Consider the following 24987-nt stretch of genomic DNA (forward strand, 5'->3'; position numbering starts at 1 on the left):
AGGTGGACAGAGGGTAGAGGCAAGGGTGATGAGGATCACCTGACCAGTTATCTGGCTATCTCTATAATGACAAAATAAAATCTCCAGTTTAAAAGAAAAATTAGTTTTATAAAAACAGACACATGTTTATTTCAATCCTGTTGAGGGAGACAGATGGAAACAAAAAATGAGGGGAAGGTTCTCTTTATACACACACGACATCAGGATCAACTACAAGGATTAATACCCATTTCCACCCCAACCCCCCAAAATGTGGGGTCCAAGGCCAGCTGAGAATAGATGGAACAATAATTAAGACACTACTGGCACAGTTACATGGCCAATGCACCACAAGATGAAGAGAGAAGAGAACTTCCCAGGGAGCAAAGCCCTGGGCCTCAGCTGCTTCCCCAGTGGAGGGGAAATGAGAAAACTTTGGCTCAGCAGAAAGGTGGTTGGCAAAAATCAGGGTTACTGTAGCTGGACTCTCCAGATCACAAACTACTGGCTGAAGGGAGTCAAGATGTCAATTTAATCCATGCTGTCTTCCGTTTTCTCCAAGGTCTTCAGGCTTGAGACTGAGAGCTGGCCTGGTTCTCCTCTTCATCTTGGAAGGGAGGGGAGTTAAGTGTTTATTCTACCCTTCCTATATCTAGGATACTTAATTACTACTTTCCTGGCTCTGAAGAGACAGAAGCCAACTAGCAAGGCCGGCTCCCTTTGTGAAAGTCGGCTTGAAAGAGCCCTTATGTTGGCAAAACTGCCTCTGCAAAAGTCTCAAACCTTGCCCCTTAGAGAGCCTCTCCAAACTTTTTCAGGGACACCTTCAACTGTGTGAAATGTGGACAGAAAATACTTGGTTTGTCTCTAGTTGGAGTAATAATCCCATCTCTGATTGGCGATGAGGATGAGTGAAAGAGAACAGGTGTTTGCAGAGGGAAGGATTGGCAGAAAGCAAGGCAGTTTACACCGGATTACAGATGAATCCTCTGGATTGTGAACAGAGTCATCTAAAGCTCCAGAGAAGGAAGGGAGATTCTCTGACACAATACGAAAAAGTGGAAAATACTTTTGTGACAACCCTGTAGTTCTCATAGACCAAAAGGGAATGTGTCAAAACAAACAAACAAAAAAAGACTCAGGCAAACAGAGTACAGCCCTCTATCTTAAATCTGAAGAAAATTAACTCATTCTAATACTGCTTCAAGTACAATCATGAAGAAAGACAGAGCTGAAGAAATTCACACTAAAGCAAAGACTGGGATCAAGAAGCCCATCATCTGAATCCCAGGCACCTCCCCTTTCAAAAGTCATCCAGAAAATATCTTTGAGGAATTCAGTTGAAGGGGAGGTCCACCGCCAACTCTCATCCCCCAATATGATACCCTTCCAGGACAGTCTGATGAATTAAGACATCTGCTTTAAGTTTAACAGGAGGGATGTAAAAAAGGGAAAAGCACTGAGATTTGGAAAAGCTAGCAGCTAAAGCCAGAAACAAGGTTATGGTCCTTGTGGCATCCAGAACTGGGTGCAGGAGAATGGAAGGGAAGAGTTCCCGCTGTCCTTTGGCTTTCTTTGTATCTTTCCCCTCCCTCCCATTCCTCCCAACAGTTCATGTAGCTATTGGCCTGCTAGAGGGGATGTAATGCTCAGACCAACTTTTTATTGAGCTTATGCAGCTAACACACTTGTAAACAGTGCCAACTGACAAAGTTTTGCTGAATATTACAGCTGTGTCCACTAAATGCACCTCTCTCTGGGATTAAAAACAAAATACCAAAGTAAACAAATACTGAGAGAGAGAATGAAGAGACACATCTTGAGTCTTTCAGGAAAGCAAAATAAAAAATGCCACATGGCTTGGTCCCAGGCGGTCACCATGCCTAGAGTGCTGCCACTATCACCCTGTCTCCCCTCCCTGCCAGCCACTAGGTTGAGGTGGGGGAGAAGGGTCATCTTGGACATGCTGCAAGTACAGCATTTGCTGGTGCTGACACCCTTCTGGGGCTGTGGTGGCAGACTGCTGTGTCAGAAGCCCACCTCCTGGGAGTAGCACAGGGAGCCCAGGTCGTTAAGGCAGCCTGAGATGGCAGCCCACACACCTCAGCAGGGGTACCTTGCCCCTCTTCTCCAGTGCAGTTCAACGTTGAGGTTGTCCTATTCCCGGTCGATAATAAAACCTGAGCTGTTTTCCTCGCAGATTCCCCCTCCCCTCCCCAACTTGGGGAAGTTGTGGGAGGGGACAGGGGAGGATCACTGAGGGGGCAGGGGGATACCCCTGGGATCGGTGACCTGACCCTCTTGCAGATTTTTCACCAGTTGTGCAAGCCAGCGTTTCGTGGTAGTGTCATCTTTTAGCACCTGGGCAAAGGTCGTGTCCTTCAGCTGGTCAGGGAGGCACTGCCTGAGTGCTTCACGTGCCCTACATCAGAAACAAACAAACCAACCGGGGAGACCAACAAATAAACTCACATTTGGGGGACAGGGAAGAGCTCCTTTCTTAGACATAAGTAGACAGTATCCTGGGAAACTATGGCTCTGTTGAGTTACTTTGAAAAGGCATTAAAATTCTTTAAAGCTTATATTAGGTATGGGCTCAGAGATCTCCAGGATGTGCAGCCTGCAAACATTTTCAGAATGATGCCCCAATGTAGAAATTCATGGCAAAACAAAACGGAATAAAATGGTGCAACTGTTTACTTTAGTTCAAACTGCTTTGTGATTTTACTATAAATATTGTCAATATACTGTTAGAAATATATGAGTTATAGTAAATGGAACATTTCTAAAATCAGTGTGTTAACAGGGAATATGATCTGACTCATAGTATGACATTAAATTCCAAACTAATTAAATTTATCTTTCCAAAAACTCAGTTTTATAGTTAAAATCCTTAATAAAAGATGAGCAATAAAAACAAAACTATGACTATCAAACTTTTAAATGTTTTGTTTTCTTTAAAAGATGACCAGCAGAATGTCAAATCTGAAAACCTCAAAAAGGTAAATGTTAACTATTTACAAAGCTGTTTTAAACCAAGTCATAGCTTTTGTATCCGGACCTGTTTTCTTTGCACAAGTGGAATTTTCAATAAACATATTTTCAAATTTTGGTGAAAACAGGAACCACTGAAGGACAGAACAAAATGATCTGAGAAAAAACTAAGGCTTGAATAACCTCAGTGGCAAGAGGCTGAGTTCACATTACATCAAGTTACCTCCATTCCTGGGAACACAGAAATTATACCATTATGTGGTTTAGCAGAATCTGAGCAAGTGGCTTTCAGTATGAATTATGGATTTAAAAAGCAAAAGGCCAAACATTTCTAAAATGCACTGCATCTACAATATATGATTTCCAACGGAAGAAACATTATGAACATCGGGAGATAAAATAATTAGCTCAAGGACTTTACAGGAATCAGGGAAAGAACTGGAAATATAATTCAAGAAGAGCCCCCTGGGCTGTGTTCCTTTCTGAAGAGATCTTTGAAAATTAACTTTTTTGACCACTTGGAGTGGCAGCAGAAAGCTCAAACCACAGGAGCAATTTATCACAAGGTTGCCTGGGATCTGTCTGGACTGTCTGGAATGTTGGAGCAGGGTACGGAATTACAAGGGGGAGATAAAATTCTGATGGATTTTTAAATTAAGCATTTGAAATTTTAAAAGGAATTAATCAAGTTCTGTATCAAACAAACTAAGTGCAGTTACGTCACTTCTATATCTAAAGATTCACCACAGTATTTCCCCATAGTTCTACAAATCCTGTAAATGTTTACCTGGGATTATCCGAGAGTCGAAGGTAACATCTCACTACATGCTTCAGCAGACGGGCGGAAGGCTCTTTGGATAGCTGTAGGACCATCTTACCCTGTTTCCCCCCAAAATGGGGTGGGGTAGGAAAAGAACCCACAAAATATAAAATAATTCTAGTTGGCATGAGAGATCAGATATTGCAAGAATCATACACAAGGGTCCAGGATTGTCATTTCTAGTTGAAAGACTGAAACCACTCAGTGTCAACTGCAAAGGGACTAAGCTGCATGATCAGAGGTGGTTGCAAAGGTGGCAGATAAAAAGAACTCACCAAGATCATGGCAACATGGGAGAAACGCTCATATGTCTGACAGATATAAGCCAAGCCAGTGTCATCTAAGAGGATCTTTTGGAGGATGAATGTGGCAACCTGGAAAACCAAATTAAAAGCATTCCTCAGACTTCTCTTCTAACTATCTAATCATCTCCCAGAAATAACCACAAATCAGAAAATTAAGCAGAGGTCTTTACATTATACACTACTTACTTGAAAAGATACAGAGTACAAAAAATTAAGAAATATTACCCTACTGAACACTTACTCTGTAAGTTTATAATAAGTATTACTACACTGGATACTTACTTTGTGCCAGACTTTTCCCCAAAGGCATAACATGCCTTGTCTTATTTTCATATTAAACCTGTAAGGTAGGTACCATTGCTAGTCTCATTTTACATAAATGGATAGGTTCTGGGTAATGTTCAGATTCTTAAAAACATAGAGACTTTCTCAGTTATTGAACACCTACTGTGTGCCAGTTATAACTGTTTATCAATAACTTGTCAGGTTAAGGTCCCAAGGGACAAAGCTACCAAGCTGCAGAGTTGAGATCCAAACCTAGTTTGAACACAAAGCCTCTTCTTTTTTCCATGGGCCAAGGTGATTTTAGAGATTCAGTTATGCATCATTGCTTCCAAATGAGGTAGGTAAGGATTTCCCTATTCTTAAAAAGATCTTTAAGATATAAGATTTTTAAGCATCCCTTTGAAAACTGTCCTGAAAGTACAAAAGAATATCCTCAACTTAAGCTCACTCTTACATAGAAGAAATTTTAAAAATACTAATTTAAGTCAAACAATTATTATAATGGTTCTCTTCCTTGGCTGTTCATCAGAACTAACTGTGGAAATGTTTTTTTTACTATTTTACTGGGGTAAAATACTGTGGCTGGCTAAGTAATAGCCCCAAAGCTTTCCAGGTCCTAATCACCAAACCTGTACACGCTGGGTGACATGGCAAAAGAGAGTTTGCAGATGTTACTAAGTTAAGGACCTTGGCAGGGTCGTGGTGGTGGTATGATATTAATCATCCTGGATTATCCAGATGGGCCCTAAATGTAATCACGTGCATCCTTATAAAACTGTGGTAGAGGCAAATTTGATCACAGAGGAGACATGACAAAAGGAGAGAGACTTGGCAGGTGAGTGGCTGTGAGGTCAAGGGGTGTCCCACGCTACCATTACGTCTCCACTCTGGCCCTGGGTCTGCGGGCAGGAGCCCCTCCAGCCCTTGATCCCATTGCCCTGAGACAGTGCGGAGTGGCTGGATCGCTGCGAGGATTATTTTACACTGAACTGATCGAGTACTTTGAAAATGACTTCAAAGCTCCCCTTGGTGTCCTTCATACTAGCTGCATTAATACCTTTTATTACATTTTCTCTCGAACCTGAGCAGGAAAAGGTTCTTCTGGTTTCATTTGATGGATTCTGTTGGGATTACTTTTAGAGTTCCAACACCCCATTTTCATTATGTTATGAAATACAGTGTTCGTGTGAAGCAAGTTACTAACATTTTCATTACAAAGACCTACCCTAACCATTATACTTTGGTAACTGGCCTCTATGCAAACTGGCCAATGACATGTTTGATCCTATTCTGAACAAATCTTTCTCCTTGGATAACATGAATATTTACAATTCTGAGTTTTGGGAAGAAGCAACACCAATATGGATCACAAATCAGAGGGCAGGACATACTAGTGCGGCAGCCATGTGGCCCGAACAGATGTAGAAATACATAAGAGCTTTCCTACTCACTACATGCCTTACAATGAGTCCATTTCATTTGAAGAAAGAGTTGCCTAAATCATTGAATGGTTTACATCAGAGGAGCCCATAAATCTTGGTCTTCTCTATTGGGAAGAGCCTGACGACACAGGCCACAGTTTGGGGCCTGACAGCCCACTCATAGGGCCTGTCATTGCAGATGCTGAGAAGTAGTTAGGGTATCTCATACAGATGCTGAAGAAGGCAACGGTGTGGGACTGTCTGAACCTAGTCATCACAAGAGACCATGGAATGAGCCAGTGTTCTGAGGGAAGGGTGATAGAACTAGATCAGTACCTGGATAAAGACCACTATAGCCTCATAGACCAGTCTCCAGTAGCAGCTATCCTGCCAAAGGAAGGGAAGTTTGATGAAGTATATGAAGCACTAGCTCATGCGCATCCTACTCTTACTGTTTACAAAAAAGAAGAGATTCTGGAACAATGGCATTATAAATACAACAGGAGAGTTCAGCCAATCATAGCAGTGGCTGACAAAGGATGGCACATTGTGCAGAGTAAGTCAGATGGCTTTCTGTTAGGCAACAATGGTTATGATAACGCATTAACAGAAATGCACCCAATCTTTTTAGCCCATAGGCCTGTCTTCAAAAAGAATTTCACCAAAGAAGCCATGAACTCCACCGATCTGTACCCACTGCTCTGCCACCTCCTCAGTATCACTGCCATGCCACACAATGGATCATTCAGGAATGTTCAGGATCTGCTCAGTTCAACAACTCCAAGAGGAATTCCTTACCTGCAGAGCACTACACTCCTCCATGGCGGCGTCAAATCAAGAGAGTATGAACAAAAGGAGTCATATGCTTATTTCACAGGGGTCTCTCTTGGTAGCATTTTAGTTATTGTATTTTTTATAATCCTCATTAAGCATTTAATTCGCAGTCAGATCCCTGCCTTACCAGATATGCAGGCTGAAGTAGTTCAACCATTGTTGCAAGCCTAATGCTTTCTTGAGTGGAGATTGTATAATTATGTCAGTATTTAGAGGTTTCAGATTCTAGGAAACCGGTTTCTGACGTTTGCACATACCATTAGGCAGTTGCATACATACACAGGCACAGTAACACACACACACGGGTGGACCAAAATACACATATTTGCAGAGGATTAACTATGTGGAAATATGTTTGTGTTGTTCTTTCTAGTTTAGGGTAGATAAGTTCCTGTCATATTTGGACTTGGCACATATAATGTACATATTTGGCAATTAGCACCACTTAAAGTATCTTACATATTGCAGTTTAAATTACGCTTCTGGTAGGTACTTTTATGCACTTTATTGACGGTTATGTCTTATAACTTGGTTGAAAAAGATGACCTTCTGTATCCATGTCACAGAATCCTTGCTACCTATTCTTCGAACGGAATGAAATTTTTAATAATTCCTAAATAATGTAGAAGTCTATCTCAAATTGGGAGAGTAAGAAGAAAGAACTGTTGAAAATCAAATATGACATCCTTTGAACATTGAATTTCAGAGAGATGCTTTCCCGACAGAATGATACATCTGGCATTCCTTGTCAGGTTTCTTTTTAAAGGTCATGTCTTTTCATTTTTTTTTTTCAAAAAAAGATTGTAATACAGATGAATTCTAACCATGTTTTTTCTTTCATAAAATTCATTATTGCTACTTCCTGATAAGTTATTTTACTCTGATTTTTGTAATAATGAAGACATCATGAATATACATTTCTTTCCTATGTAGTCTAGCACTGGTATGAACAGAAGAGACTGGGCACCATCTCAGCAGTGTTTTCTCTTGTATAATATAGTTTCTTTGAAAACTAAATTGCTGTTGCATTAAAAATCAAATTAGATTAAAAAAAAAAGGAGAGACTTGAACTTGAAGGAGGGAATATGAGCTAAGGAATTAAATTCCAGGAAGGCGGGAGACACAAAGGAAAAGGACTTTCTCCATGGCCTCCAGAAAGAACACTGCCCTGCTGACAACCCTCACTTTAGCTTAGTGAAGCTGACTTACGATTTCTGACTTCCAAAACTTTAAGAGAATTTGTGTTGTTTTCAGTGACCATGCGTATGGCAATTTGTTATGGCAGTAATAGAAAACTAATACAAACAAACATGTAATAAAACACACAAAGTGCACAGAGTGTACTAAGTGTTATTTTGATGAGTTTTTACCTATGGACACATTTATGAACACACCAGATTAAAATACAGAGCATTTTCAGCACCCTAGAAGATTCTCTTGTGCCTTTTCCCAGTCAATATCCTTTCCTAAGAGGTAACCATTTTTCTGACTTATTACCACTGGCTGGCTTTGCCTGGTCTTGAATTTTTTTCACATAAGTGGAACTACACAGTATAAATTCATATGTTTGGATTCTTTTGTTTAATATAATGCCTATGAGGATCAGCTATGCTGAATGTATCATCAGTTCATTCTTTTTAAATTACTGTGTAGTTTGTTTATTACTATCCTACAATTTATCCTTTAAGAATGAATCAGCTATAAACATTCTTGGTCATGCTTTGATGTACATTTAAGTTCATTTCTCTTGGGTATGGACCTAGGAGTGGGACTGCTAGCTCACAGGGTAGGCTTATGTTTATAGTGGATACTGCTGAACAGCTTTGCCAAAGAATTCCACTATACACTTGCCTAGGGGGAATTTCTGAAAAAACCCAAATGTTTAGACTTTATCACTCTTTGAATGATTTAGGAGATCTGAGATGGGACCCGGACATCTGTATTTTTAAAATACTTCACAGGTGATCATGCAACAGCCCTGACTGAGACCCTCTGATTTATTGGGTGCCTACTATGACAAGGTGTTAAAGTAAGTATTGCATATAAAAGTAAACATGATAAGGTCCCTATTTCCATGGAAAAAAGGAAGAAAGACAAAGCAGGAACTGACCATTAATCATATAAGGCAGGATATGAGAAGTATTCTAGGTGAAGTAGAAAGGCCAATCAGAATGAATTAATTAATGGGTAAGAAATGCAAATAGGGGAGAGATCATTAGGATGTGGGTTCCTAGAAGAGGAATAGAGGTCACAAAAGAAGAAATGAGTCTTTTTCTGCCCCAGTCGAAAGAAGCCAACTTAAAAATGCTTTTATAGGCAACAACTAACAAGAGATGCCAGGATACAGTTTTACACATTCCAATCATGTCCCAGAAAGCCACTGAAATTAACAGAAAGAACTAAAATTGGAGAAGAAATTAGAGAAAAAAGCATGCACTTAGGCCTACACTTATCCTTTGTGTCAAAGTAGAAAACTGAGAAGTATAAATACCTCCCTAACACACATCCCCCAGACTAGGTAGAAAGTATTCAGAGGTAAATTACTTGACTCAAAAGCCGACAAATTTAGTTCATACCACCTCTTTCCATCCGTTAGTTTTAAACAACAGCAATCTTGGGTAGAACTGCTCCAACATGTTACTTCTGCAGACACATACCCCAAGACACAGTAACAAGTAACAATTATCGACATTTTCAAAGAAATTGAAGAAAACATGGACCTTACAACACATTTAAAGAAAATTCAAAAAAGAGCTGAAAAGACATGAGAAGGAGAGGGTAAGACACTAGGAAAAATATGAATATAAAACCGAACAGCTACACATATACACAAAATATTTCTGGAAGGATGCAAGAAAGTGGTAACTAATATTGATTACCACTAGGAAGAAGAACTCAGAGGCTTAGGTAGGAGACTTCCATTTATTTGTATGCCTATTATACTATTTGAATTTTTTACCTTATGTATTATATTCAAAATAAATTTTAAATCATATCTGCTTACATCTAACTCAGCAATAAATAAATTGAATTAAAAATTAATGTGACTGAGCACACTTTAGAAGCAAAGGCTGGATATTGCTAAGAATATCCAGCAACATAGAAAAGCAGCCTTAAGAAAAATTACATATGAAATTAAAAAAACTGAAAGTGATTAGAGGGAAAAAAAGATAAGAGGGATGAAAGATAGACAATATAGCATAACTGATGTTGCTCAACTGAGAAGCCAGAACAAATTAAAGAGAAAATTATAAAAACAAATAAAAAAGAGACACAATATGCTCTTCCAGAAAAAAATCTGATGCGACACTAACAAGTAAACTTAAAAATAATAAAAGACTTAATGATATCCACACAGGAAAGGCAAGTTCACCAACAAAATGAAAAAATTAGGCTGGCCTAAGATTTTTCTGCATTATTCAACAGCAGAAGATACAGAGCATTATCAACAGAGTTGAAATGAGATTTCTATACCCAGTCATAACATTCATGGTTGAAGTGCTAAGTAAATAAGCAAAAACTCAAATATATATATATATACACTTGAATTTGCACAAAAAATGTTTGGAATAATATACCTGTGGAGGGTAAAGTAGGTTCAGAGAAAAGAGAAAGTTAGTGCTTAACTTTTATCCTTAATGAAGGGTCTGGGTTTCTTAATAATCATTAACAATTTTTATTCAAATGAGATACAATGTTTTAAAAGTTTCAAAAAGAGTGGAGGCAGAAAATGATCCCAGAACCATAAAGAAATAACACAAGAGCCACCACAATGTAAGAACCCTAGTACGTTAAAAGTACATACTGTTTTAGAAAGTTCACTTCCAGATTCCATAATGCGCAAACACAAAGGGATAATTTCTGTTGTCAATAAGAAGTTGATTACTTCCTGCTCATCTGTTTTCACGAGAGCTCCTAAAAGAAAATAGAGACAACATTATTTCAGAGTCAGGGTTTCCAGCTGAATTAACTTTGTAGTCCTCATCCAATTCGTTTTTGGAGTTAACGTCTGAGGTTTGTACGTCGGAAATTCAGATTCATACCCACGTTTAAAGAAAAAAAGGGAAGAAAAGCACAGGCTGACTTATCAGTCAGCACTAAGTTCAGGTACCAAATTTGGACCATTATGTAGCTAGCAGCAGTTTGGCCATCTAAATCATTTTTCTACTGCACTTGGTATAACAGTATCAAAGCATATTCTCAGTCAGTAAAGAAATGGTGTCACTTTGACTCCTACTTCACAATGGGCATAAACAAACATTACTTCCTGGTTATTTAATAGCCACTATTTCCTCTAAGAGCACAAACATTTAGGATATACCAAAACAAGAAGAAACACAGAAACACACACCCTCCTCCCACCCCCTCAGACTTCACACCTGGTTCCACAACCAGTTTACCTAAGTTTGGTTAAAGTTACCTTCCCTTTGTAGGCTTGTTTCTTCCTTTCTAAAATAAGAGTTGGAACAGATAATTTCTAAAATTCATGCCAATTCTATTATTCTGCTGGGTTTTAAACTGACACCTCTACCAGGTAGGTGACAGACACAGTTAAGTGGTATCTTCTCCATCCTGTATACAGGGAATCGGGGCCCCATTAAACAAATGATTATTCTCTGAGCTGCCCAATGCATCACTAGCTTTTAGATGAAAGGCCTTATTTAATTGGACCTGTAACAACCAAATTTAACCACTTTAGGAGAGAATAAGGAATATCACTTGCTTTAATCAAAACTGGCAATTTACCAATGCTATATCTCTAAACCCCACAGCAAACAGCAAATACCATAATTTATTAGCATGGCTTACAGCAGATGTCAAGTAATTATTTCATTTATATTTTACATGTAAGTCTAAAATCCACTGAGTTAATTTTTTGTATAGAATACAAGGTATGGATCGTGGTTTACTGTTAACATATGGATATCCAATTGTTTTAGCACCATTTATTGAATCCTTTCTACACTAAATTGCCTTTGCTCCTTTGTGAAATATCAATTGACCATATTTGTGTGGGTCTATATCTGGACTCCCCACGATGCTCACTCATTTAGAAGCCTATCTTTTCTCTAATGTAACACTCTTGATTACTGTAGTTTTCCAGTTAGTCTGAAAATCAGGTAGTATATGTCTCCCAATTTTTGTCTTTTTAAAAAAATGCCTGGCTATTCCAGATCATTTGCCTTTCCACATACATTTTAGGATCAGCTTGTCATTACTATAAAAAAAATACTGCCGGGATTTTGCTGGAATTGTTCTAACTCTACAGATAGTTTGGGAAGAAATGACACCTCACCAATATTGAATCACTGATATATCAATCAACAGACATGGTACACCTCTATAGTTATGTCTTTTTTTATTTCTTGCATCATTGTTTTATGGTTTTTAGTTACAGATATTGCACATATCTTGATATTTACACCGTTTTTCACATGTTTGGGTACTATTATAAGTAGTAGGTTTTTAAAATTTCAATTTCTAATTATTTATTGCTAGCACATAAGTCTGTATGCTGACCTTATATCCTGACACCTTGCTAATAACTTCATTAATTATAGTTTTTAAAAATAGATTTTTCAGTATTCTTTCTTACATAATCATGTTGTCTGTGAAGTCTTATTTTTTTTCTTTCTAATTTGTATGCCCTTTATTTTTTTCTCTTGCCTTACTGCAACAGCTAGGATACCCAGGATGACAGTGAATAGGGTTTTGAGAACCCACATTCTTGCCTTCTTCTCAATCTTAGGGGGCTGACATTCAGTTTTTCACATTAACTATAATCTTAATGATAGGTTTTTGATTTTTGGTTTTTGAACTTTATCATGCTGAAAAAGTTCCTTTCTATTCCTACTTCGCTGGTATTTTCCTCATGGACACTGAATTCTGTCAAAGGCTATTTTTTTTTTTTAAGCTACAGAAATGATCATATGATGTTTCTTCCTTGGTCTCTTGATATGGTCAATCATACTGATTTCTGAAAACTGAACCAGCATGCATTCCTGGGATAAACCCCACTTGGTCATGATGATACTTTTTATATACTGTTATATTTGTTAGCATTTTGTTGAAAATTTCTGCATTTATGTTGATAAGGGGATAGGCCTACAGTTTTCTTACAATACCCTTTTCTGGTTTTTATTATCAGAGTAATGTTAGTCTCATCAAAAACTGAGAAGCCTTCTATGTTCTGGAAAAGTTTTGTAGAATTGATTCTACTTCTTTAAATTTTTGGTAGAATTCACCAGTGAAACCTTCTAGCCCTGGAGTGTTCAATATTAGAAGGTTTTTAACTACAAAAGCAATGTATTTAATAGATGTAAGACTATTCAGCTTTGGCAGACTGTTTCTTCCAAAGAATTTGTCTGTTTGATTAAAGTTGTCAAATTTATGGGCATATAGTTATTAGCAGTATTCCCTTGTTATCCTCTTAATATCTGTAATCTTATACTCCTTCATTCCTGATTATGTGTAAGTTGTGTCTTCTCTTTTTTCTTTATCTGTTGGTTAGAGGTTTCTCAATTTTACTGAAATTTTTCCAATAAGAAGTTGGGGGTGGGTGAAGTGGGTGAGGGTGGTCAAAAGGCACAAACTTCCAGTTATCAGTTAGTTATGGAGATAAACTGTACAGCATAGTGACTACAGTAACAGTATTATACTGTATACTTGAAAGTTGCTAAGAAAGATCTTAAAAGTCCTCACCACAAGAGAAAACATTTTATAACTGTGTATAGTGATGGCTGTTTAAATTTATTGTGATCACTGTGCAATATATACATACAGCACATCATATTGTACATCTAAAACTAATAAAATGTTATATGTCAATTATATTACAATTAAAAGAATACCAGCTTTTAGTTTCATTGACTTTATTACTTTTCTGTTCTCATTTTCATTGATGTCTGTTCTCTACTATTTCTTTCCTTCTGTTTGCTTTGTTCTAATTTGCTCTTTTTCTTAAGTAAAAGCTTAGGTCATTGATTAAAGATCTCTCCTTTCTAGTATAAACATTTAATGCTACAAATTTCCCTCTAAGCTCTGCTGTAGCTGCATCCTAAACATTTGATATGTTGTTTTAGTTTTTATTTAGTTTCAAGTATTTTCAGTTTCTCTTATGTATCATTTCACTTACATTCAAGCTTGTCTGATAACCCTTGAACTATAAGCAAAAAGTCTAGGCCCAAATATTTACCTTCTACTTGTTCTCTCAACTGACTTGTAGAAACTGAATTTCAGAAAACATATGCAAGGATGAACAATTGGCTTAATGATGTCCAAGTATTTTTTTTTCACTCCCCACTGTTGACTTTATCTTAATATTTCATAAATACATCATCCAATGCAACAGTCAAAAAAACCGGATCCAATGTTTTGTTGCCCTTGTCTAGCTTGGATTAATACTTAGTCTATAGGCACAGACCTGATCATCTCCATTTGCCCTCTTACAGCACTAAATTATGTTTTCTACCTTTATCTTGCATCTACCTACCACTTCAGCATTTCCTTAAATAATAATCATAATCATAATAAGGGAGAAATGTGGGATTCACATATAAATCAAGTATAAAAATCAAACGAATAATCATATCTGACTTGATTGTTTATAGTTCATGATGCGTGATCAAAACCGAAAGTTTCTGTGATATGACTGCCCTTGCACTGTTCACCATGTAAGAACTTATTCACTATGTAAGAACTTGTTCACCATGTAAGAACTTGTTTGTTATGCTTCAGAAGATTGGAGACTGTTGAGAATTAGGCTTGGGGCTGATTAATGATTGTGCATTGAGTCCCCTATACAGAATTTTATTGTTGTTAACAACCATTTGAGCAATAAATATGAGAGATGCCCTCTCAAAAACAAACAAACAAAACCCCAATCCGAATTAAGGATGGTTGAATCCAAATTAAATCCTACATGAGAAATTTGTATACTTTAAAAGCAGAAAGGAATATATTGGGAAAAAATTTCTTATTAGAGTACCACCTGGGAGGAGATGTAAAAACAACATTCATTTGGAATATATGAGATAATGGTTGCTCCCTAAAGGTAGGCTAAAATGTCTAAGGAATATGTCTTAAAAATACCAAAATTTTAAATTATACTTCGTGATTCATGATTTATAGTCATAGGATGTGAACACAGGTTGAATATAAGAGTCATACCAAAGTTTGTAGAATCAATGCTTTTATCGTTTAGTCAGTACAAAAGCAAAAACTATGAGGAAAAGACATTGAAAAAGGGAAAGGTGATTTAACAAAGAAACCTCCAATGTATCTGCTTTTCACAAATATAAGGATAGTTCTTTACTACCCATGAGTCTGAAATCTGAAATAACTGATATATTCTTTTCTTGAGTAAAAAATCACTCTAGATATATCTCCCATAGAAAATGTAGATGGAAACATTTAGCTTGAGCAAGCAAAAATTTACGTAGGTGAAATACAAAGAAACCCCTGGAGTTATGGGAGAACAGCTTAGAAATGAGAAAGATAAAAAACCAAACTCAAATTCTTATTCCTGTAATAATACTCTTTATTTATTGACTGAAGTTCTTGCTCTTTACTTTCCCTTTAATTCCAGTAATTAAGTTTCTACATATATGCTGAATTTGATCCCAAATGTTGGGCCTCATAACTTTATTAATAACACTCAGCTTGGTACTTGGTAAGAGCTATCATGTTCCTGATATTTGTTAGTTGAAAACAGACTCAACCACAAAGACAAAAACAGCTGGTGAACAAAAGCTATACAAGGCAAGACAAAACATCTAAATTAAAATCGCTATTATCAATAAGGATTTCAGGCTTGCAAAACAACCCTAATAACTTACCAATTACTCCAAGACTGGTTAGCCGAAGATATTCAAAGGGTCGTGTTTTGCTGACGGTGTGCAAAAAGGGATACAAAAAAAGTGGGATGTGTGCTGCAAGAAATGCTGACCTAGAAGAAAAAAATTATCATATTCAGAGCCCTGAGTCAATTTCTAAGAATTTTACACTTTCAAATTTCCAGGCGGTTAATTCTGCAAAGTCTATAACATTGTTAGACAAAGGAATCTTTAGGAAAGACTGTTACTGCTACTGGTCATTCGTCTAAATCAGTAGTTCTCAACTGGGGTGATTTTGCCCATCAAGGGATATGTGGCAATGTCTGGATATATTTTTGGTCGTTACAAATGAGGGGGTGCTACTGGCATCCAGTAAGCAGAGGCCAGGGATGGTGCTAAACACCCTATAGTGTCCACAAATAGTCCCTTCCCCGTCCCACCACAAAGACTTACCCAGCTTGAAATGTCAAACAGTGTCAAGGTTAAAAAACCTCAGTCCATGCCAGTAGTTAAGAGAATACATGATTTTCCCTATAATCAGCACCAAGTATCTTAAAAACTGATAAAATATCCAACTGCAGATTTTTCAAAACAGGTTATAAAATGCAATTTAGTGCTAAGAGTTTCTCCTAGATGTTTTCCCTCATCTAATTCATGAATGAACAATAACACTCTCAGGTACAGTCAGATAAAACTTTATAAACCATGACAACAACAAAGCAACTATTAACAGGTTATCTGCTATGCTTAAACGCACACTTTTTTTTCTAGAGCATTTCAGATATACTAAGTATTCTAAAAACATTTTAATCTGTAGCTAATATGTCAGGCAATCAGTCTAGTTACTTAATATTATTTATAGTTACACCTTGCAGGAGAGCCAACACCCCAAATTTGTTACAAAGTACTCTTGCATTTTTCTTAAGTGCTTAAAAAAACCCTCTTAGTAATTCAGCAATGCTAACCACCATCGGAGCTTTTAGCAAATCATAATCACTGATCACAGATAACCATAACAAACGTAATGAAAAAATATTGTGCAAATTACCAAAATATGACACACAGACATGGAGCAAGGAAACACTGTTGGAAAAATGACACTAACAAACTTGACATAGGGTTGCCACAAACTTTTCATTTGTAAAAACGATTTTATTTGTGAAGTGTAATAAAATGAGGTACGCCTGTACTGTTACTACACTAAAATGTGTGAATTAAGGGACCAGAACTTCCTCAGAAGAAAAAAAGGAAATGAGAATCCTAATGATACACACTCACATACATGCATCCCACTGCACATTCCTTCTCTTGTACAGAAAAAGTTTAAGACCATATTCAATCAAACCTTATTCAAACTCATTCAAAGCACTTACCTGGTTTCTGGGTGTGATGCCACACATTGCAGTAATGCCAGAGCATTGCAAACTCTGTTAGACTGGTGTGCTGTCAAGGTGGGTGGGTTGATAGATGGATAAATATTTACAATTTCCTAAAATATGGAAACGAGCACCAGATGAACAAGGAATAACTTATAAAATTCCTACTATATAAAGGCAGAAAACTTAAAAAACTTCACAAACCTCTTAATGCCACATATCCTGTAAGAACTGAACCATCAAAGAGGGAGCAGATACAAACAATGCTTCTATCCTTTCATCATAAACATACTTGACTATCAGACATTTCTAAATATGTCTCTAGAAATATATCTATGGCTGCAACTTCAGTTGTCATCTACACTTCCTCTTATATCCTGCAGCTGTTGAGGCTTTCACTTGATGGAATCTTGTATTTATAACCCCTCTTTTTTGTCAACACTCTGCTTAAGTTACAGTGATAAGACAGCTGGCCAGAAAACGTTAGTAAAAAAAACCCACAATAAATCATAAAGAAGTTTGAGTTTTGTTAGGTAGCAGCTGCAAAAAGGGGGAGATAAAAACATGGGTATATGTGTGGGGATATGTACAAACAGCAGTGAATATATGTCAAAAAGGTGATGATTTGCTGAATATAATTCCATGTGTTTTAATTGTAAAGCTTTTACATAAAAATGTTCCTGTAAGAGAAGACAAGTAGTGACTCTGTGGCATTTTACTACACTGATGGACAGTGACTTCAATGGAGTATGGGGGGGACTTGATAATATGGGTGAATGTAGTAACCACAATGTTTTTCATGTAAAACCTTCATAAGAGTGTATATTAAAAATACCTTAATAAAAATTAAAAAATTAAAAACCAAAAAAAAATATTTCTCTAAGATTAGTTTTTTTGGCTACATGCAGCAGTGAATTTACTTAACAGATTTTTAAAAATTAATCTGATTATTAGGAAATTTTGTACAGTACTTTAAAGGATGATCATTCCACTATCCTGGTATCTTAGGACTGTAACTTATCAATTTATTCTCCACCAGTGACCATTCTGGTCAGTACTAAATTTCAGTTATTTATTCTTTAATGCACAAGTGTACCCATCTTTAATCCTAAAGCTGTTGTATCTTAACCTTAACATTTCCTTTCCCCAGAATATACCTTGCATCCTTACACCTTACTTTGTACCTTCTCCCCGCTGTCATGTTGAATTGCCTTGTAGTACTCCTAATGCTGTGTTTCTCACAGTGTAGTTCTCAGACCACCTGCATCAGAACACCTGGGAGTGGGGGAGGTGCTTATTAAAATTACAGATTTTTAATCTCAGACTAAATAAAATCTCTTAGGTAGGATTCAAGAATTTGCATTTTGACAAGCACCTCTGACTTTTCCAAAACAGGTTCTTACAAAGGCTAATATTTAAAAAAATCATCCTACTAAAGTCTTCAAAATCATTTGGGCAAAGGTAGAGAGAGAATAGTGTGATGAACAGGACTGAACTGCAACTCATGGATATTTACCTACCTGTAAAAGTGCTGCAATAGTACCAAATGAATGCCACAGCATGGGTGCAAGGTCAGGAACAGATTCTCGCTTCTTGCTTAGCTCCAGCAAAGCATTCTCCCTCGTCTCAGGACTGGAAAGCTCATTGATCCACTGGTAGATCTTTTCTCTATCTACCTGAGCCAACGCAGTAGGCACAGGCTTCAAGTGAAAACAAGAAAGTAGACAAGTGAGTTTATTATAGTCAAACCAAATTTTACTCTGCAGTATTACTTTGTCAAGAATATGTCTCATAAATATATTTATAAAAACCAGAGGTTTTCTAAATACATACACCTGATGTAAACTAATTCAATCTATCAAAATCTAAAATGTACACAATCCTTTAGTAAGTCCATGTTTAGGAATTAATACTATAGGAATACTTGGGCTGTACTGAAGACCTACTATGATGTGTACTGTTGCACTGTTTCAAAAGCAGAAAACATGAAGTAACAAATATCTCCCAATAAGGAACTGGTTAAACACGTACAGGTACATCTTTATATGGAATACTATGTAGCCGTAAAGAAGAGACAGTTCTGTATATGCTGATACTAAATAAAAAACAAAAAAGGGGGGCAGTACAGAATAATATATGTGATATTCTTCCATTAATACACAAATATATACAGTCTTAGATATTTACATACAACATTCCTGAAAGGACACATAACAAACTGCTAACAGTAGTTACCTCTAAGGTTGGAGTCTATATAGGCAACTTTTCATTGCATACAATAAAATCTGCATGAACATTTTTTGTTTAAACCACATGCCTGTAGTAGTTTTTGGAAGAAAAAGCTACCTCCTCCCCCACCCTAATTGCTGAACTTTCCCCAGTAATACCAGCATCCCCTTCCATGGAGCAGAAAAACTGTATAATTTGGAAAAACTCCTCCTATACTAATGATTCTTATACATACTCTAAAGGTTCCTAAAGCAACAATATGGTGTAGAAGGCATAGGGTTGCTTTTTCTGTCATCTCCTCAGCAGAAGCAATACTGTCCAAGCACTTGCCCTTTCTATGCTTCTATAGACAGGCCCTCAACTAAAAAAAGTATTTTTGGAAATGTAATTCCTACCAGAAGACACAGTAGGCTTAGAGTATTACATTACCTTAAAAGCTCAGTGGAAGTAAGGGCTAAAATTTTAGCTTTGGATTTCTTGCCCAGTCTGTTAGATGACCCATAATTCAGTAACTTAAAGGGGCCTCACAGACATCCCAGCAATGGAGTACCTATCCTGATTAGTTATTAACTTCAGTCAACTCTCCCCAAAGTCCTGCTCCCCAGACACCACCATTAGTAAATTCCTTCAAACCCAGTCCAGCAATGAGATGGTGCCCCTGGAGTGGTGCTGGCTACTCTGGAGGGGCCAATCTCTGGTGCCTACTTGGGTCCTTAAGGCCATGGCCTCCTGCTACCAGCAATACTCTGTAGCCATTCTAGCAATGCGAAGGCAGTGAAAACAACTGGTACCAGGAAATATCTAGTACAGAGACCTTCCTTTTTATCACCCTTGTTGAATTTTGCCCCCATTTTAATAGCAGGAGTTAGTTTAAACCCCCAATTTAATAGCAGTTAACAGCAATACCTATTTGTTATGGGATGAATATAGTTACTTCTCAAAATAAAAATGGTAGCTAACATACATAGTGCTTATTCGGTCAGGCACTGTCCTAAATCAGAACTTATTATCACCACCCTCATTTTACAGATGAGGAAACTGAGGAACAGAGAAGTTATCTAAAACTTAAGTGGCAAAAGCAGGAATTGAACCCAGGCAATCTGGCAACAGAGTCCATACTCTTCACTGCTTTGTTAATGATGCTTCTCACCTGCCTGAAACATTAGTTCTGATCTAAAGATGACTTTCCATAAAACTATTCCTGTAACCTAGACAACAGAGATAGGGAATACACAAAAACGTCAGACAAAAATTAAAATGTTGCTGCTGTTAGTTCAGCAGAATCTGAAAAATAATCAGCACTATGAACAATATTGATGTTGGGAAACTTACTACTTACTGAGTTTACAAGGTTCTTAATAGCCATCATTTTAATGAAAGAGTCAGTGAAAGTCTGACACAGTTCCCTATGTCAAATCATGCTCAGATGGGCATAATTTAGCTGATGATAGTCACCAACACACACACAGCACACACACCCCTCCCACATACATTAACAAATAATTTTATCACGCAAGGAAGTTTATTTTGGAGAATACAAAGGAAAATATTTTACACTTTGAGTTACCTACTGATTTACATATTAATTTACATTGCCAGATAACCAATAAAAGACTCTGGACATCATCCCTGAATAAAATTCCACAGAACAACTCTAGCATCTCATTAGACACAAAACTCAGAATGTATCTTACTCTCCTTTCGAAGAGAGGCACACCTTTCACAAAATTATCAGAATCTGAAAACTTATGTCTTCATAAAAGGGAGTGGGAAGTGAAAGAGGGGATGTGGTGCATGAGGGAAGAGAGGGAAATGTATTGCACTTTTTTAAAAAAACATGGTTTCACTTAAAGATCATCACAATGTGTAATTATCCTCATTTTACAACTGATGAAACTATGAATGCATGATGGTGGGCAGACTGCCTCCTCTTCCCGTTGTCTATTTAAAGATCCACCTCTAAAAATAAAGATTCCTAATTCAATTGCTACAATTCTGTATAATTTGCTACATTAACCAAAGTGAGTCACCACTTAACTTCAAGTGTCATAAACACAGGGTACCAATAGTTGGTCTTCTAACTCTGAAAGATCTTAATACTTAAAATAAAGAAGAGAAAAGTTTTAGAACTTTTATTAAAAAGACCAATTTATCCATAAATGGAAAAGAAATGATTTACTTACGCTCTGTGAGTAAATTAAGAAATTGATGTTGATGGCTTTCTTTAATGGAAAATAACCAATCTATCAATGCAACCTTATGCTCAAGGGCCAAAATAGCTGTAGGTTTTCCTACCAACAAATATGTGACAGTGAATAAAGAAAGAATGGAATTAGATTGAAATACAGATTCTTTTTCCCAAGTCTGGAGATGACTCAACATGTGGCTTTGGGTGTCTACATAATGATGACATTCTATGAAAACTTCCTAAATAGTGCCAAAGAGAAATGTTAAATTAGCTAAATTATTCTCTTATCTTTATAAAGTAAGGGCCAGAATGTTCTTCAAGATACCTTTTTAAAATGGAAGTGAAAAGCAAAGACAAGGTAGGCAACTTGCTTAAAGCTTCAACAGAAGACACAGGAGGAGACTGTGTGAATTAGATCTGGTAGAATGTATCACGTTCTTTTTACTTGCCAAAAAGGAGGGCATCTGGGAGTCTAATCTGGCATAGCTTCAATAAAAAGATATAAAATGATTAATGATGCTGCTGTGTAGGTGGAAAGTGAGGTCAAGACATGGGTTTAAGGATGTTAGAATTGCCAGTGGAAATTAGTGGGGAAAGTAAAAAAAAAAGGCATACCTAATGCATTTCCTAAAGACTTCCCTTTGACTGTTTTAGATCACTAGCACAACATTCATTATAGAAACCCAGGGTATGTGAAGATTTATAGTTCAATTAATCTGAAGCAACTTCCAAGGTCCGTAACAAAGTGGTTTGTTAATTTGTTGAGGCAGGAATTAAGATCCCAAGGCTGAAAAGTCTGAGAGCAAGTCATTTAACCAGTGAATGAACCTAGACAACCACTGAGCACTTTGTTATTCTTATTTCATCTTCAGAATAATCCCGTGTGGTATTTCTGTCCCTATTTAATAGATGTAAGAAAGAAATGATATCCTATGGTGGCAATCATGAAGATGTTAGGATATATTCTGTAAAGAATGACAAGTCTATTTACACATTTCCAGCCTAATAAAATACCATTCAAGAGTCAAAACTTAAGATACTTCTCAAATTACCTCAATTCCTCATTGTAATGAGTAACATCTGCACTCACATATGCTCATATAATCCTTTGATAGTACTATATCCCTAATTCAAGTGATACTTTACCTGTTATTTTCAAGAAGAGATAAAGGTATAGACAAATAACAAATTTCCATCAGGCAAAAAGCATCTTTTCAAATGGCTTAAGTTATTGCAGGCACTGTTGCACATATTACTAACTCTTCTCAATTTCTAGTGAGTGATATATACCATTAATGTCCCTTTCCCCACACCACAATAATACAGGCAACCTAGTCTAATGGAAGGCACAAAGAATTGGGAGAGGTGGTTCAATTTTTTCTATACTTCAGTCTCCTCACTAATCAAATATTCTAGTAAATGAGTGGTGCAAAGGAACCTGGAGTTTTTGTGACCAAACAGCATTAACAGGAAAAAGGGTAACTAAAAGCTCAAATATTAAATAAATGGAAGGAACTATAAATTTAATTGGCGAAACATGTATTGAGTACTTATTATAAATAATAACCACAGCATTAATAGCTGTTCAAAAGGATGCATGAGGGAGAAACTGAAAGGAATTGAATAAGTATAGTCTGGGGAGGCACAGAGAAAATTGCAGCTTGGTATCAAAGCCTGGAGAAGACATATTTAGCTTCTGAGAGATGGACAAGCCAACCTTAGAAGAATCCCTTGTTTAACTTGCCCCTCCCTTACCAGTAGCAATCTCATCTTCTCATCTGCTTCTTCCCAAATTACACGTATAATACGGGAGAAGAAACAAAACAGCGGGGGAAATTACAATCACCTAATTGAGAGCTATAAAAGATACATGTCCACTTTGAATAGTTACACTTAGAAACATGGTGACAGGAAGCAGAGATGCCACTGGCCCCCCAAAAGACTGCAGTTTCCATAGGCTAGTCACAGCTCACTTTTTTATATTTAACATTAAGACAATTTTTCGGTCCTCCATTTAGTACTTATGTCATTTTACCTGGTAATGCAATTTCAGTATATTACTTTCTCAAGTCACTTCACCTTGGGAAAGAGAAAATGTGGGATGGGCGTTCAAGAGTGTGCTTAAATCATATGTTCTTGTTTTCCCATTATGGCTATGTGCTCTCAGTAGTCACTGCCCTCTCATCTACACCCTTCATTCAGCGAAGTATCTGAGACCTTACTTTGTGCCAGGAACTGTCCTGTCACTGGTGTAACCAGGTAAACAGGACCTACACGATCCCTGTCCCTGTCCCAGAATAGACTTGAGAGGAGCCAGTTACACCCACATGCTGTGTGTGTGTGTTTGTGTCTAAGATGGTGTGGATAAGAAGAGCATTCTAAAATAAGAGATCAGAAAGTGCACAGTGGAGTGGAAAAGCGCTGGTAGAAGGGATGAACTGCGACCAGTGTAGCTGGAGTCTACAGAGCAAGTGACGTAAGACTAGACTTGTAAACTTGCCTAAGGACAGTAAAGTAAAGGAGGGCCTTGCAAACCATAGCAAGGAGTCTGGATTTACCTAAATGCAATGGGGAGCCATATAATTAGTTCTATATCATCACAGACAAATGAATTATACGATCCCTTTTTCTTAAAGATCACGCTGGTAAAATGCGATTTGCGAAAATAGTTTTAAAAGCAGAAAACCGTAAGTTACAAGAATTATTCATTTCTCCCATCTCAGAATTTCCATCTTTAAAGAAAATGGTTTCAGCCAGAAGCCATTTTCTTCCCGCTGCTCTGTGCCTAGGCAGTGAGAACTCACTTGGTCATATTGACCAAGAAATTCCCCTCATCCCTCCCGATGCCCAGCACGCAACTGGCGCTCTGAAACTGCTCAGAACAATAATTCAGTAAAAGGCCTGTCCGGGCCGCGAGGGAGGCGCTCCAGGTGCGGACAGGCCCCGGGGCCAGAAAAGAACGCGGTTAGTGGGGCCGGAGACCGCAAGAACAGGCAGACAAGGAAACTGAGGGCCGGCTCCACCACAGCCAAGAAGGGGCGAGGAAAAAGGCCGCATCCTCAAGGGCTGGGGGAAGGAGAGGTGGACTCCGGGCCCCAACACAGGGAGCTAGGAGAGGAGGCCGCAACGCGGGGCTGAGGAGGGGTTTGTGGTCCAGACCGGAAGGCCCAGTTACTCACCGCAGCGGTGGCCAGGCTGTGCATGTTGGGAGCGGCCGCCGCTCTCCTCCCTCCTCCGGACGCGTCCAACTCGCGTCCCTGCTTCAGCGCCTCTGTTGCCAAATATGCTGAGCCGCAGCAGCCGCTGCAGCCGCCATCGACCTACGGCTCGCTCCGCCCCCTTTGCAACTCTCTGACCTTTCACTCCTGACTCCACCCACACAGCCTCTTCCCGCCTCCTAGCTATCGGCGGGAAGTTTATAGACAAAGTACGTCCTTTGCCCCTTCGGATTAAGGGCTGGAAGGACGTCCGCCACCGACTAGCCCCCGCATCCCACTGCTGCGAGCATGTATCCCCAGAAAGGGGCATGAACTCTGACCTTCACCCGGAGGCCAGTGAAGGGCGGCAAAAGCCCGCACTTCCCGGAGAACAAGTAGTGCGCATGCCCAACTGGCCTGAGTAGGAGGGAAACGGTGGGAAGTCGAGCGGGTGAAGTGGAAACTGCGCATGCGTACTACAGTTTCTGCAGGGGCGGGGCTGATGGCGTAAAAGGGGCAGAGTTT

At 38.0% G+C, this 24987-nt stretch overlaps 1 protein-coding gene and 1 pseudogene across 1 annotated transcript; one reads left to right on the forward strand and one right to left on the reverse strand.

Annotated features, from left to right (window-relative positions):
* Positions 1-100: 100 nt before the first annotated feature.
* Positions 101-24860, reverse strand: CNOT9 (CCR4-NOT transcription complex subunit 9). The gene is made up of 8 exons (XM_017649558.3): positions 24445-24860; positions 18369-18548; positions 16846-16961; positions 15476-15585; positions 10444-10553; positions 4069-4167; positions 3761-3852; positions 101-2401 (listed from the first exon to the last, which is right to left on the reverse strand). Exons 1-8 carry the CDS (start codon positions 24466-24468, stop codon positions 2233-2235), a joined length of 900 nt encoding a protein of 299 aa, XP_017505047.1. The 5' UTR covers positions 24469-24860; the 3' UTR covers positions 101-2232.
* Positions 5482-6905, forward strand: LOC108390507 (ectonucleotide pyrophosphatase/phosphodiesterase family member 5 pseudogene; annotated as a pseudogene).
* Positions 24861-24987: the final 127 nt, after the last annotated feature.

This window comes from Manis javanica, chromosome 12 (genome assembly GCF_040802235.1).
Source record: "Manis javanica isolate MJ-LG chromosome 12, MJ_LKY, whole genome shotgun sequence".
Classification (NCBI taxonomy): Eukaryota; Metazoa; Chordata; class Mammalia; order Pholidota; family Manidae; genus Manis; species Manis javanica.